This window comes from Rhamphochromis sp. 'chilingali' (genome assembly GCF_963969265.1).
Source record: "Rhamphochromis sp. 'chilingali' genome assembly, chromosome: 18".
Lineage (NCBI taxonomy): Eukaryota > Metazoa > Chordata > Actinopteri > Cichliformes > Cichlidae > Rhamphochromis > Rhamphochromis sp. 'chilingali'.
In genome coordinates, this window is record NC_137945.1 from 18,720,696 (window position 1) to 18,737,123 (window position 16,428).

General features: G+C 40.2%; 1 protein-coding gene across 2 annotated transcripts in view; it reads right to left on the reverse strand.

The window, feature by feature from the left end:
- Window positions 1-11,673, reverse strand: part of rttn (rotatin) — a 35,465-nt gene extending 23,792 nt beyond the window's left edge. Inside the window, exons 1-19 of one of the 2 annotated variants that reach the window (XM_080864170.1) lie at window positions 11,531-11,673; window positions 11,071-11,258; window positions 10,566-10,755; window positions 10,303-10,383; window positions 10,116-10,206; window positions 9,762-9,876; window positions 8,097-8,247; window positions 7,643-7,811; window positions 6,840-7,030; window positions 6,479-6,591; window positions 5,417-5,584; window positions 5,120-5,332; window positions 3,961-4,073; window positions 3,742-3,868; window positions 3,281-3,406; window positions 2,918-3,034; window positions 2,222-2,361; window positions 1,439-1,610; window positions 1,255-1,354 (exon numbers count right to left, since the gene is read on the reverse strand). In XM_080864170.1, coding sequence (XP_080720296.1) covers window positions 1,255-1,354; window positions 1,439-1,610; window positions 2,222-2,361; window positions 2,918-3,034; window positions 3,281-3,406; window positions 3,742-3,868; window positions 3,961-4,073; window positions 5,120-5,332; window positions 5,417-5,584; window positions 6,479-6,591; window positions 6,840-7,030; window positions 7,643-7,811; window positions 8,097-8,247; window positions 9,762-9,876; window positions 10,116-10,206; window positions 10,303-10,383; window positions 10,566-10,755; window positions 11,071-11,258; window positions 11,531-11,561 — 2,596 coding nt within the window. In that variant the 5' untranslated portion in view covers window positions 11,562-11,673. Of the gene's footprint in view, window positions 1-1,254; window positions 1,355-1,438; window positions 1,611-2,221; window positions 2,362-2,917; window positions 3,035-3,280; window positions 3,407-3,741; window positions 3,869-3,960; window positions 4,074-5,119; window positions 5,333-5,416; window positions 5,585-6,478; window positions 6,595-6,839; window positions 7,031-7,642; window positions 7,812-8,096; window positions 8,248-9,761; window positions 9,877-10,115; window positions 10,207-10,302; window positions 10,384-10,565; window positions 10,756-11,070; window positions 11,259-11,530 lie in introns of both variants that reach the window. The other variant, XM_080864169.1, reaches the window with a different exon arrangement.
- Window positions 11,674-16,428: the final 4,755 nt, after the last annotated feature.

Here is a 16,428-nt window from a genome sequence, read left to right on the forward strand (position 1 = left end):
TGACAATTTACCAAGTTACTGTAAGTAAAACTTGCAAAGAATAACATTTTATTCTGTGCAAATGGTCAGCTGACAATGACAGTTTTTTGAGATAATGTGGATTGCTGAATATAGCCCATGCTTTTTCCCCCTCTCTCGCTTGAAAGAGCTGAATGTAGACAGTACATTTCCTTCTGTATAATAATATACAGAAGGAAACGAATAACAATCTATTAGTTATTAATCTTTGGCTCTCTTCCACAGTGTGTCTCTTCCCTCACCCTCATCCGGTCGCAGATGGCCGATCCTCCCTGAGTCTGGTTCTAACTGAGGTTTCTTACTCTTAAAAGGGAGTTTTTCCTTCCCACTGTCACCAAGTGCTTGCTCTTGGGTCATCTAATTGTTTGGGTTTTCTCGATATCATTGAATTCTCTTCACCTTATAATATAATGCACCATGAGGTGACCGTTGTGATTCAGAGCTACATAAATAAAAAATTAAATTTTGCATTGAACTGTATAGCCAGAAAACTTGTTGTTGGGGCTCACAGATGTAGATTGGAGCAGGCATCCAAATGGTGAAGCAGCAATATTAGCACAATTCACATGTCAAATAAGACAAATCGGTGCATTAAATGTGTGAGTTATACATATGTGCAAAGTATATGTAGAGGGTGGAGCATAGCCTACACGAGTGATTGATGTCACTTGGCGTTCTTCTGTTGCTCTGCAATTTAGCTGCCAAAACACTAGTCAGCAGTGGAGTTTTCCTCCAGATGATTAAAAAAAGATGGCATAAGAAGTAGCTTGAGTAGTAACTTAGGATTAAATGGCAGTAATGAACGGGCCAATCAAAGTCATCGTAACTACATGTTGACACAACTCACATTCCTATAGTAGTGCACGTTAGATCATAGTTTAAGTTATGGCGTTGAGTTTTAAAAAGGTCTGCGATTAAGACATACCCATGATGCAGATTCAATGCAAGAGCACAAATCTTAAGCTACTTAAGACATGAAGGGATTACTATAATTGAAAAAAAAGAAGCTTCTAAATATGTAATTTTGAGGAAAAAGACAATGACAGAAGGATCTTAAAATATACTTTTACATATGTAGTCTAATCTAATATTAAGCAACTTGCAAAGGAAGGCTGATAAGTTGCTTTTACAAGCTTTAACCTGCCAGAACAAATATTTAACTTGGAAAAATATTAAAATCAGACAAAAGATGAGTTTATAATACTACTATAAATATAGCTTTTACAGATATCTCACCTTGTAGCACCACAGAAAGCTGTTCTGCAGCTGACCTTTTCAAGGTGATATCAACCATGTCTGAGTAGAGGATACTAAACAGCTTCTCAACAGATTCCACCTAAGACATAAAACAAACACATAGGTAAGCACTTACTTTTATTAGTGCACACATCAGTTTTGTGCTATGTATGCAGGATTATACCTTTAAAACAGACTTCTTGCTGGTATCAAGTGTGATGTCTAAAGGGTTTTTAAGGCAGAAGAGGTTGGGGAGCGAGGCAATCATTTGTTGATCCAGTTTTGGCCGGGCTGTATTTGAATCATCGCTTCCAGTGAGGTGGGGCAGGAATTGCTGCACTGCTGCTATTCTCACACTGTTAATAATGAATAATGAAAGAATATAAGCAGGTGTGGTTAAGGACTTATAATTGCTGCAAAACAACCTAATTCATGCGGCGAAGCAAAAAAAACAAAACAAAAAAACATTTACAGTTTGATTTTTCAAACAACAACTCAAGAAATAGCTGGCAGTGAAGGCGGCAGCTCTATTACTTGCTGCCAGAATTTACCAGGGCTTCTCTGGTGTTGATTTCCATTTCTATCAATATTCATAGATTGGGACCGGATGAGAAAGTGTTTTACACAGGCCTCGAAGAGCATTTGGTTGACATGACAAGCACCTGACAGCAACACAGAGGCCTAATATACCCACCACAAGTTGGAGAGTACATTTTCAGGCTCTTGAGTGTTTGTCTGGCTAACAAATAATCCCGAGAACCGACGTCAAAATCATCAAACAACTCCACGAAAGGAAAACGGAAAAAAGAAAAGAAACATGCCAGACATCCAAGTATACTCATCACAGGCACAAACACACACATTTCTGATATGCACACAATTCCGGGCAGGCACAAAATGCTCAAACGAGCACAGAGAGAAACAACAAGAAAGAGCAACAAAGGAAAGACCCAGAGAAGAGACTCACGCGGGCTGCTTAGTGAAAAGGAGTCGCAGTGCCGCCTTTAGTTTGGCTGTACTTGGGAACACACTGTCTCTTGCCATGTCCGACATGTCACTTATCAGCAGGACGCAGTTTCCCAGTGACTCCTCGGTGCTGGCGTAACCCTGCCGCACACAGACACACAAACACACACAATTCTCAAGACTGCCTTGGCAGACAATAAAGCAAACAATGGGGAATTCCAGCAAAGCGGTGCAAAAGTAAATAAAATATGCATCACTTTGATTACGGGTGGTTTCGTTTTGTCTCTTGTTGACATGGTGGGCCCATCTCTGAATGGCCTTCTTGAATTAAATCACACTTGACAGCCTAGTCAAAGCCTCATGTTTATTCATGAAGAATTTCCTGGCTTTCTGTTCCCTGGAACTGAACAATTAATAAAAAGTTTTTGTTTCTCTTCCCCCTCCACTCAAAAAGGAAACAATATAACAGAATATGTAAATGAGAAAATAACCAAATTTTTCTCACTGGCAGCTCAATGCACAGTCTTTGTGGTCCAAGAGTGCTAATATTGCACTTTTGATCATAGCTGTTCTCATTGTAGGCAACATACACCCATTCTTCCCTTCCATAAATATTGTTTAATAAGCTCCAATGAGATGTGCGCTTTATGAGCTCTGCAGTGCAAATACTACTGAGCCTCTGAAGAGATTACAACACCTGTAATATGGGCATGACCGGGTAAAGTGCCTCATTGAATCTGTCCCAGGCTGATGCTGTCATCATCAATCGTCCCTTGAGCAGGAATAGCAGGATATCCTTGGCAAGAGCATTCACCTATAGATCACAGGTAAAGTGCTGAGTTCACAAAGGCATTGCTGATAAAACATCTACTAACAAGTACTCCATGTGACAACTTTGAAATGTCTGAATAATTACACAGGTTTAGCATGTAATGTCCAAACCCCCTCCACAAACCCCTCTGCTTTTAATCTCATGATTACCTGTGAGTGACTGTACTCCATTATCAGAATGAGCTCTCTCAAAGGTCTAAAACTTGAAAGGTATAAGTAGTACATTTACCTTTTGTGCCGAATCTTGGAGTCCAAAGGTGCTTATTTCATAGAGCACCCTGTGGTGGAGGAGGAAGCTAACTCCAGCACATGCCCCTGGTTCCTGACGTGTCGCATTTTGGATGCCAAGGCAGTCCTAGGGGTATATGTAATCACACCAGAGCACATCATAAATTCTCACTATTCTCACTTGTGTTCGCATATAAGAGTTTCAATTCACTTTAAATGTAGAAACTCACTCTAGTCAGTAATTGGCAAAATGAAAAGAAAGACTGATTTCAAATGTCAAGTGGGTTTTTTATAGTGGCCTGTCAAAGAGCTGTGACTCATCCATCTTCATCCCACTTATTTACATATGGGTGCCCCACTAAACAGGCTCACATTAAGGCTATATCACGCTCATATATTTTAACCATGACCCTCCGCACTCATCCAAACAATGACTGTCTATATAAGATGGCTTGCTCTAACCTTGACCAGGTTTAAAGTGCATTCATATGTTTCTGTCTTGACGGGCAGTAAAGGATGGGCCAGCAGCTTGAGGAGGAGTTTCTGGCTCTCCGTTTGGAGGAGGGGACTGGGCTGTTCAAACTTCCACCTATAAGAAGATAATCAAATGGATTTTAACTAACTTCGTTAGCAAAAAAAAAAAAGTCATTACTATGACTGACTTCAGATCTGATGTCTTACAGATAAGAGCAAATGTGAACACATTCTTTGATGATAGGCAAGTGCTGGTGAAATGGAAGGCCATCTATGGCTTGGTCTGCCAGCTCCACTAACTCCAGCCAATTCTTCTCCCCCTTGAGAAAAAAAAATACAATGTTTAATTAACAGTCAAGTAGTGATGAGATACAGTCTGAAAAGACTTCACTATAGTCATATATAATCATATACTTTGTTCAGGGATAACATTATGACCACCTGCCTAACACTGTATTGGTCCCCATTTTGCTGCTAAAACGGCTCTGACCCATTGAGGCATGGACTCCGCTAGACCTCTGAAGGTGTGTTGTGGAATCTGGCACCAGGTCTGATCCACTTCCATGGATCAGATGTCTTTGTCTAGCACATCCCACAGAGGTTTGATTGGCATCTGCACAATTTTTAGGTCAAGTCAACACCTCGAACGTGTTGTTGTGTTTCTAAAACTATTCCCGAACCGTTTTTGTTTTGTAACAGGGCGCACCATCCTGCAGAAAGAGGCCTATGGGAATATGGGGTAACACCATTTTCACGAAAGGCTATACGTTGTCTGGACCTGAGGTAGGTGGTGCATTTAGAAGTAACTTCCACATGGTTGCCAGGACACGAGGTTTTCGTAGCAGTATACTGCCCAAACCATGACACTGCCTCCATCGGCTTGCCTTCTTCTCATAGTGTATTCTGGTGCCAGGTGTTCCCCAGGCACATCCTAAGATGCACCCGGCCAGCCATGTGACGGGAAAGAAAATGTGATTCATCAAACCAGCCAATCTTCTTGAATTGCTCCAGCCTTTGCTCCCCACGTGCATCAATGAGCCGTGGCCACCCATGACCTTGTCCCTGGTTCAGCACTATTCTTCGTTGGACGACTTTTGATAGACACTGACCACTGCAGACAGACATATATAGCTACAGTTTTGGAGATGCTCTGACGTGTTGCCTAGCCATCACAATTTGATCCTTACACTCAAATCCCTACGCTTGCCCATTTTTCCTGCTTCTAATACATCACCTTTGAGATAATCACGTTTACTCACGTCACCTGTCAGTTGTCATATTGTTATGCCTGATCAGTGTGTAGTGTATCCATATATATATACGTATAAAGGATGCCTAGTATTTGTATTTGATGTGGTGATTATACCTCCGCTTGTGCTTCCCTGAGAAAGATGCAAGTGGATTCCATCCAGAGGGCAGCTCGGGTCACCCTCCTGTAGATTTCATGGCTGTCCGAGTTCACCTGCTCCAAGTAGGCCACTGCTGTCTCTTGCATGCTGGGTAACAAACTTCCCAATGATGTGTCCAAGCATAAGTGGAAAAGAGCTGTTGCAGTGTTTTCTGGGAGATTGTCACTAGCCTGTGTGATGTTCATAGAATGATTAACTTTCAAATGGAAAACAGTAACTGAATCAAAGTGATTCTGTCACACAAGCACACACACCTTCTCGGGTGGGAGGATGGTCTGTAGGAGTTTAATGGTAAATATGGCAGCGCCTATGTAGGCTATTCTATGGTGAACCTGAGAATTGTTGGGAATATCCACTGAACAGCTGTGGTGATAGCTCAGTATATCCCCCAGTAGCTCCATGCAGGTTTGCAGCTTCTCTTTCTAAAATAAACACAAGCAAAAATGTAGACAAACACACACACTGCCACACAAACGCACCAATACGTGCACATGTACTCGCACTGTGTGAATGTTCACACACACTCAAGACACAGCTTCTGGCTGCGAGCCAAGAGAAAAATTGTTCGTTCCAGGGGTTAGGAATTGAATGTAATCAGATTTCAGGGTTATTTTGGGACGAGATACAGATCCACCCTATCTCTGTATGAATAAATTGGAACAATCTATTCTCAGCCACTTTGTTCTGGGTGTAAAAATTGTTCAATGGAAGATGAACACCAGCAGGGGGCAGTACATGCCCTCTGCATTGCTGAGGCGGGCATGAACAGTTTGGTCCATTCCCACAGGAAAAACCTAGAGGTTTGGCACACAAAAGCTGCTCTCCACATAAAGATGACAAAATAGTTCTCAGGCTGCAAGGCTCTGGGCATGTATTAAACAGCAGAGGGCCACAGGGGCCTGGACTTGACAAGTGTGTAAATCCCCCTGCAGAGGAACATACCCTTTAAAACAGCCATGCAAGATAACAAATGATTCTGCATGGTAAAAAAAAATACACCTGTTTAACACAATCTATTGTGCGGACTTTATGCATGTAATAAATGAAGACATTTACTAGCCCTGCAATTCTGTGCTGGGATAAACCCAAGGGTACAGATGGGAAGTTTGCATGTATGCAAGAAGTTCTTTATAACCAGCAGAAAGCCTCTGTAACCTTTATATAACACATAACGCTCAATCACGTGCCCGCAGTTCTCCTTGACAGTCGAGTACCGTATGCCTGTGGCAAATTGTCTGGTGGCCAAGTCAGTTCCCCTTTTCACTGAAGTGTCTATTCATCTACATAAGAGGCTGTCATGAGTTGTGTTGACTTGCCAGCTCCATCCCCGCCAGGCTGCGATCGTCCCAGACCAGCTCACAAACGCTGTCCCCAAGCAGGAGGACAGCGTCACACAGCAGCTCCAGAACGCGATGGAAAGCATGCAAGCCTTCTGAGAAACAGCAGAGTGAGAGAGAAAACAAAGCAAGAGCGGAAGAAATGTTTTGACGTGATCAAATAACAATGGAGAGAATCCAGTCAATGTAGAGAAACAGGTGAGGGAATCTTAAGTTCAAAAAATTAAAACAAACAAACAATTGAGACTGAGATTATTGATTAATGGCTTAAAAAATAGTTTTACCACTCATATTTGACCAAATAAGATCATTTGAAAAAGACAAGCATACTGACACTTACCTGTCTTAAGCAGTGGTATGGCACACTCCATAGAGGCAACAGTAAACTGAGCCAAAGTGAGCTGCCGTAACTGCAACTCCAACACATCTTCTACACCCAGATCAGGAAGCTCCACATGGGCCACATCTGCAGGTGAATGGGCCATCTGTCTGGGGGCCTGGACTGCTCCTCCACTTCTGTGTGAGCTGCCACTGGATGAATTGCACACAGACGAAAAGACAACTGTAAATTTGTGATCTGTTCTTGGACCATTCAAATGCAAGGAGTGACGTATCCGCTGTATAGGGATGGAACATAAAAATGAATATGCCATCACATGAATCAAACCTGATTTTTAAACACTACAGACCGGCCGCTAGAGGGCTCCTAGTGTTTTCATATTTAGAAGAACATCCTTCACAGTCTTTCTTTTCTTTCACACTGCTTTATCGTCTTGTGTGGGCTGCTGGCGTCACTAGTGATTTTGTCATTATCAAAGCCGCAGAAAACCCTACTGTGCACAAATTCTCAAAGAAATGTAAGACTCACTTCTTAAGCCTAATGAAAAGAATCGAAAATGTTGAATCACGTCAAGAATATCATTTCTACAAGCAAAGTAGAATGACTAACGTAATACCACGCACGCCTCAGAAGTGTGACAAAAAGCTAAAGGGAGTCTCTACTCTAGGAGCCAATATGATTACTAACATCTATGCAAACAATACCTTAAACAAGAAAAGATACACAAAAAGAGACACATTTTTATTGTTTTTTTTTTAAGTATATATTTCAAACATACAGTCATGTCGATTTCATACGCGTACCTATTAGAAGCTGCGTCTCCATCTTGACCATCTCCTCTGGCTCTCTGGCTTGTGCGTCCCACTAAAGAAGGCCGGGGAGAGCACTCGGACCCAGGAGAGGAGGCCCCCGAACGCTGGGTCCCCAGAACCTCCTGGGTGTAGGAGAAGGACGAGTTCTGAGAAACTGGATCTATGCACCCACAAATAAATAAAACAAATAAGTTAAATGCTTTGATATTTGTTAGACATTGATTTGTGAATATAAAAATTAGGAATTCACGTTGTGGAAGCAATATGTTCTAGATCAGTTTTAGACTTGAGTTACAAGAAAAATACAGCTGATTAACAGAGGTGATAGATACCAGGTAGTGATTTACTTATATAAGCATGCAAAAATAGCTGAAAAATCACCACATAGATGACAGTGGAAGATACTGATATCATTATTTAAAAACAAGTAAAAAGGGCACGCTACCTTGTTTCGCAGAGTAGAAGCTTGGGTCTTGATGAAAGCGCAGCCGCCTTCTTAATCCCACACAAAGCTGCCGGAGACAGGAAAGAGCCGACAAGTAGATGTAGCCTGACTCCTCTTTACCTGGACCCAGCCTCAATAGGGACAGAAGGCTCTGCAAATGGAACGGGACATTAACGGCATAACAGATTACATTACTGCTAAGGTGTTCAGTGGATGAACACCTTGTAATATCCAATAAAGGTTTATTGCAAATGTGTAAAAACTGCATATTAGTCAATTTACAAAGCTACGCCGAGACAAACACACTGTATACCAGACTTAAAGTCAAGACTGACAGAAAAGCCGTAATAAAGTTCACTGGATAAAAAGGGCAAATGGAATTGAATTATTGAAGCAGCAATTTGTTCAGAGTTCAGATTCCCTGCCCTCTGAAGCTAATGATGTCATGTATCTAAATTCAAGCCTTTTAATTTTGCTTAATGGCTGCAGTAGCTCGAAAGAGGACCAAGTAAAGCCACAAGAAGTACTTTTCTGTAATCGTTTCTTTTTTGGTGATGACACTGCTGGGTGACAGTATGTTAATGCTACCGTGAGACCGATGTAATTTAATGCACCACTTTATTAGCAAAATAGTAATGTTCACTGTGGCTCATCAGGGCAAAATGATGTCTCCCCCAAAACTCTTTTTATGCCAGTGAAACAAAAGAGCTCACAGAACTGATGTGCTTTGTTACCAAGATGACAGTGGGGAGATACATCACACGGTGTTGCTCGCTTTAAAAGAAATGGAGACGGAGTAAGTATAGCTGTACAAAGTGGAAACTCATTGCAGACTTGAGTATTACGACCCCATGGATCAGCTGCCAGCAGAAGCCAGCAAGGGCCATCGAGGGCGACAACTGTTCAAAGGCTGTGCCTGACAGCGTCCTGTTATACAGAAACTCTGCTGCTCAAGGAGGCCTTTGAGGGAAGAAGCAAAATGTTCTACCAAGGACTTTCACACCTTGCAAGAGGTACATCATGACAAAACTACATCCTAGCAGCAATCTAGTACCTGCTCAACCAAAGTAAGCCTTCGGGAGCCTCACAGCCTCCTACAAGATCAGGGACGCAGAATTATAAATGGATGCTTTGTTCAAGGACACCATTTGACAGGTTATTATTTTGACAGTGGTTGGAGTGACCATCCTATAAATCCGCTATGAGCTGGTCACGCTAGCCACTCAAAACAGCGCACTGCATCTAATCAATGTGAATACCATTTGGCTAGAAAATAAAACCAGACTCTGATTTTTTGATTGGCATCTTCAACTTCATTTCTTAGGAAACCGACAGTGAATAAAGCATTTTCAAACCAAGCGAGAGCAGCGTTTGTATTCAGTACAGAGATCGTTTCTGAACATAAGCACTACACATGATGGTTGCTAAAAATCATAGAGTCTATAAAATAAAAACAGTGAGAGCTCTTCTAATGCCCTGATAATTAAATAATGGAAATTGCAATCACTACAGCATTGTCTCTTTCTGGTCGAGTGTGAACATTCTCTTTGTTAAAAAAAAAAAACAAAACAAAACAAACAAAAAAACTACAAACCCCCCAGCATAAATGTAGAGACAATAGACATGTGTACACAATAACAGTGAAAAAACACCCAGATTCAATACCTTTACAATGCCCGGCCTTTGCAGAAAGATCTCAGCAGGAAAGTCTTGCATAATGACATCACACAGAAGTTCACAAGTCGTTCGCACTAGGTTGGGATTGCTGCTCCCCAAGGAACTGTTTCAAAAGAACCACAACAGAGTTATTTTTAGTCTCACACGCTTGTGGAGTTGATTAATACAAAGAATTTCAGCAGTAAAGAACAACACAAATACTATGCAATGTATAGAACTGGGCATCAAATAAAAACAGGTTTGAATTCAGAAATGGTTGAAAAACAAAGCTAATTATAATACAATTAAACTGGGTGAAAAGTGTAATATGCTACTACTTAAAGACATGCATTTGTCTCTTACTTCTCATTGGAAGAAAGTATGTGCCTGTCTGTGTTTGTCAAAGTCAGCCATGGAAACACAGAAAACTTCAGACATCTCACAGATTCGTGCTCTATATAACACAGAGGGATAAAGCATGAGTCCTTTAAGGAAACAAAAATATCATGCATAAAACATTAGAGAAAGATTTTTTTCAAGCAAAAGGTACCTGCTATCTTGTGAGGCGGTATATCCATATTATTTGGCATGCTCTTGTGGAAATAACCCATTTTAGGCAAATCCTCTTGAGCTGAAACAACAGAGACACGAGACTTGTAGCTAGGATAATATCTCCGTACAAGAAAGTTTAAAGCAGTTTGGTAATATAGACCATTTCAACCAAACTGCCTCTAATATCATATTGTGAAAATTTAGTATTTTATGAATGACAGATGCTAAAGTTAAACAAATAATTGGCCTAACATTGAACACCTTTTGAAGATGTACTACGTGGTCCATGTGAATAGACAACTACGCGACTGGGGAGGAGTTCTGGTAGGTGGAACAGCTGGTCCAGGGTTCCATCAATGACAGCTCGCAGGCTGGGCTCCACGTTAGGAGACAGTTGGGTGAGAAAGTCCACCGCCCCAACGTCTCGCAGCATCTGGGCTGCACTTGGATGCTCCAAGACACAATAGTGCATAATCAGAAAACTGGAAATTATATGTCTTGGTTTGATATTGTGTAAATTTTATACAGGTGACATAAGGTTTTGGAATCATGCGGTGAAAATCAGAACAAAAGTAAATCCTTCATTAATTATGCATTTTAAGCCTGGTTAGCTTTTGGAAAAAGAAAAAAATACTGAAGCTAAGGCCAAAATTACATTTAAAGTTCACGAGTGTAATTTGCCATCTGGCAGACTGCTCTTCTCTACCTACAATTCTTGATTTATTCACCTTGCGTTGCATCTATTATCAGTATACTTCTTATCTACCTTTGATAAGGTTAAAAGCAATTCAAGGGCCTCTTCCTTCATTGGCACCTCGGGGAAATTGAACCACTCCAGAAGATACACAAACAGCATCTTCTCCTGGACAATATCATGGACGGAAATCAGGGAAAGATCCAGCTTGCATAAGATGCTCTTCAATGCTCGCGCTCTTATCTCCACCAGAGAGTGACCTGAAAGTTATGAGAAATCAAAAATATTAAACAGGGGAAAAATTGGAGCAGAGTTAGCAAAGGCAGCTAAGGTTCCCTGACTCGGGGTTCCTTTACAAAGTTAAACAGTTTCATGATAATTTAAGTGCTGTTATTCCAAACAATGACAGCCACATATAAAAGTTGAGAGGGAGCTGCTATTGTTAGCGGCTAACGGGTTTTGTCATCATTAGTTAAAGTAAGCTATAGTCAGCTTCTTGCGCGGTATTTTCCTAGCTAACAGTTCAACGCACCCATTTTCCTTATAATGGAAGATAAATCCATGCTCGGTGTCAAGTTATGATAAGTTCTCCTGTGTTAAAGTTAAGTAAAAGCTTCGACCGAGGTTTGTACATCTGCTGAGCTGTTGTTCGCCAGCGTCATGTCAACAACGTCTGTTTTCAACTACCGCGCCAGCGTCACTCCACTTCCTGTGCAGGTCAGGACCGGGTGCGTTTACTTGAAGCAACGGTGTAGGAAAACTGATACACTGCAGAATTAAAGCTCTATTTTATTTTACATTAACACAAGTTACCTTGGAGGAAATATTTCAACTAACTTAAAGTAAAATATTCGTATATCACATAATCATAATATAACATAATAACATTTTCATTCATTTAAAATAAATACGCCACTAAAGGGTCAAAAGAATCCCGAGGGACCATAAATTATCAGCAGCTGCAAAAAAATAAATAAACACCTTAAAAAGTAATAAGAATAAATCGACCTGAGACAAACAGTGTGTCTTTTAACTGTATAGAAAGTAGACTTACATTCAGACAGTGACAAAAAAGTTAAAGTTTATTTATAATGAAAAGGGTAAGATTAATGTATTGAAGCAAGGGTTTGTTGAAAGTTGATATTCCCTGGCCTTTGAAGATAGTGGCATCATGTTTCTAACAAGCCCCAGTGGTCATACGTGGCAGGGATCCATCTATTTTTCTTTATAGTAGTGAAACTTGCGGTGTTATAGTTATAGTCAGAATTTTACATACATTCATCATGGCCATGAATGTCAAAATAATGTTGGTCTTTTAATGATTTCTGTGAACTGTTCTTTTTCCAGGGTGAAATTATTCCACAGCATACATATTTGATAGCTTTAAACAACAAGAATTGAGTGGACAAGTTTGAATTTATTTTGAATTTTTTCTCATTCAAACTGGGTCAGTAGTAGACATACAGGCTCAAATATATACACAATAAATACATTCACTTAAACCTTTTAATAAGTTGTAATAAGTTGTGCTAACTTCTCATTAGTGATCAAGCATGACTGAAATTTGCAGTTGCATACACAGACAGGACAAATGTCTTCTAGAGAAGTGTTTTATGCTTAGATGAGACAAAGATTGAGCCACAGTAGCAAGAGGCTTTCAAACTTACAAGCACTGTACCAAATGTCAAACTCGGTGGTGTTAGCATCATGCTCTCGGCTCTGGTACATTGCACAAAATGAATAAAATAATGAAGGACGGGCACTGTCTCTAAATTCTTCAACTTCACATCAGTTCAGCAGCTAGATGGTTGAAACCTGGATATTGTTGGGTGTTCCAACAGGACAATGATCCCAAACACACTTCAGAACTGGTTTTGGAATGGATAAAGCCGGCTAAAATTAAGCTTTTGGAGTGGACTTTCCAAAACCCCAATCTCAACCTCCTATTGAAAATTTGTGGAATATGCTTAAAAGGGTACCAGGAAATCAACTAATATAAATGAAATTTACCAATTCTACTAACAAGAGCAGTCGAATATAAAACCAGAATTAGACCAGAAGTTGGTTAAAAGCTATCAAAAGCATCTGGTCGAGGTGCAACTTGTTAAGGGACATTTAGCAAAATATCAGATGGGATGTATGTATATATTTGAGCCTGTATGTATATTTTGATCAGTGTGGATTAGAGAAAATCATAAATAAATTCAAACTAAAAGCTGAAACCTGCCATGAAATTCAAGCCTATGGCGAGTTGAGATACATTTCTAACCACAACTGTATTATAACAAAAGTCCTGAAACCATTTTAGTAGAGGGACCTGAGACCTGCTTAGGAGATGCATGCACTGTAAATCACAGGCGATCAACAAATGTCTGTCTCTTGTCGGCATCTTGTTTGTCATGACCCATGTGATGTGCAGTTTGGTTACAGACCACTCTCATTTGATGTTTTGAAAGTTTCCACAAACACCCTGAAGCAATTTCTCTTTCTAGCATCTGCAGTGTTTCAAGGCATCTCTCAAAAACTCTGAAAGGCTGTTGCATTGCTGACATACTGAATAAATTAAATCTTAACAGCATCTATGTTATCCTGTCATTAAACACAGATGCTCTCAAAAATCAAAGTTGATGTGATTCACCTCTTAACACGACTACAGGTGTAAATTATTTTCATATTCCAGCTGTAGAAGCTCTCACACTCGAGATGGGACGTGGATGTGATCCGCAGACAGGGTGATAATTAACAGACTTCGCAAATGATAATTTGATATCCTAATAATATAATCACACAGCTTTTGCAAATTCCAGGAGGATTTAAACCCATAATTAATTTAGCCAGATAATATAGGGCATGTTTTACTATCATATTAATGCATTAAACATTAAAATGGATATAAAGTCTAATCCAAGACTCTTTTTAAAAATTTCATCACATATAGATTCTTCTCAGCTTGCTTCAAATGTATATACAACATTTTATTCCATCACAGTCTTTGCCAACATCAAATACAGCTTTATTGCTCCAGAGAGCCACGTATGAAACATACAACAAGGTAAGCCAGATATTCTAATCTAAGGTGATGTTTCATAGCTGTACTATTAAATGCAAAATCCTACTTTTATACATCTATTCAATTTTGAATGCATTTGTTGTTGTTGAGAACCTTTGCATCTTGACCAGAATTGAAAACAATGCTTTGTGGGTTGGAACAGAGCTTGTCTGCACAACATGAGTCATATTGATGGGCTTGCCAGAGGGTCCATTGACCTGTGGAGGTTAAAAGATTTATTCCAGTTCTCTCAGCCTCTGATATAGTACACAGGACAGAGTTTTTATGAATGTTTCTGACATTCTACAGATGTACAATGAGAATACAAAGTGAGAATTCTGACATCCGAGCAGCTGAGGAGGTCTTCTTTTACCTGGAAGAAAAATACATTGCCCTAGGTCAGACTAGGAGTTTTCAGTAGCTGTTGAGTATTCACCAAAGAGTACATCTCTTCATTGTTTGACAACCACGCTGTGTCTTGGATCACTTGTTAACACCAGCTCCAGACAGGAAAGAAAACAGAAAAACAGAATAATTGAAAACATGGGGTAAGGTGAAAACATGGTGTTATTCATTATCCCGTTTGTTTGTCATGAACTCTGTTTTTCCCTCTGATATTTACACAAAATCTCCCTATTTGGTGTTTTGTACTCCCATCTTTTAATTTATATTTAACACTCATCCTGATGACATATTTAACCCTCCTGATATTTCAACCATAAGAAATAATCATAATAGCAAAATAATAATTATAGGAAAATTAATTTCTTCTCAGAGCATTATTAGTTAAGTAATAAATGTCATCTAAAGAAGAAAAGGCAGGTTATTGTTAGTATTATTGCACAGTTGCAAATCTGTACTTTTCTTTAGTGCAAATTGGTGCTTTTATCCAGAGCACAATCCACATTAATACTTAAAAGTTTATTTACCATCCTTTCGCTCTGGTATCCCTGAAATTTCAGTCATTTTAAGTAAACATTATTTGTGCTGGATTTATATGATGAAACCTACTGGGCTTGTAAATCAATGAAATGGGCACACAATAAACACAAGCAGCCCAGTGATGTCATCTCTGTCTGTGTCTGGCCTGGGGCCTCCTCTTGGTAGTTTATGGCTAATATACCTAACGTAGGAGGTGTCCAGGAAGCACCCTGGTCAGATGCTTGTACCACCTCAGGTGCTCTTCCTCACCCTTGAGAAGGAGTAGCAGTTCTACTCAGAGCCCCTCCTGATTGGCCAAGCTCCTCACCATATCTCTACAGGTAAGCCCAGACACCCTTTGGAGGAAACTCATTTCCGTTGCTGGTATCCACCTTCTTATTCTTTCAATCACTACCACAGCTCGTGACCAGAGTGTAGACTGATTTGTAAATCGACAGCTTCACTTTCTCACTCAGCTCTCTTTTTACCACAACATACCAGTATAGTGTCTGCATCACTACTGATACAAAACCAATCTGTCTGTCCATCACTTGTGAACAAGACCCTGAGATACTTGAACTTCTCTACTTGGGTCAGCAACTCATCCCTGACCCAGAGTGGGTAAGGCCCCATTTTCCAGCTGAGAACCACAGCTTCAGAATTAGTCTGAAGCTATGGTTCTAATTCTCATCCCAGATGCTTCTCACTCAGCTGCAAGCCACCCCAGTGTGAGATGGAAGTCACTCCCTGATAAAGCCAAGAGAATCACAGTCATCTTCAAAAAAGCAGAGATGAGATCCAGAATCCAACACCATCCATCCTCCTAGAATTTCTGTCCATAAAAGGCATGAGCAGAATCTTTGACAGAGGGCAGCCCAATCAGACAGCAGTACCCACCAGGAATGAGTCAGAAACTTTCCTGGAAATGCAAACCAAGATTTCACTACATTTGTATAGCAACCAGAAAAAAATTAGCACCAACTAAAGCTGTAAACACACACTACAGGCAGTTATAGCACACAATCTGTCTCATTCTAAGCTCAGGGCTTGCCTTTCTACCTTCCTATCTTTGTTTTGAGACCAAAGGTAATACCTTTTTCAAGCAGATTTTCCATATTGCCAGACAGTCATGTCAGCAGGTGTAGTTTCGGATTAAGGTTTGCAACGCAGCAGTATCAAGTCTCCTTTTCATGTGTGCATGACCAGGGAACACCCCATCTGTTTCGAGTAATGAGCCATTTCAAAACCAGTTGTAATGTCTGTTTGGGATCACTGTCCTATTGGAACACCCGACTGTGCCCACGTTTCAACTGTCTAGCTGTTTACTTGAGATAAGATAAGATAAGATAAGATAAGATAACCTTTATTAGTCCCACACGTGGGAAATTTGTTTTGTCACAGCAGGAAGTGGACAGTGCAAAAGTTATGACGCAAAAATTAGAATACAATAAGAATAAATA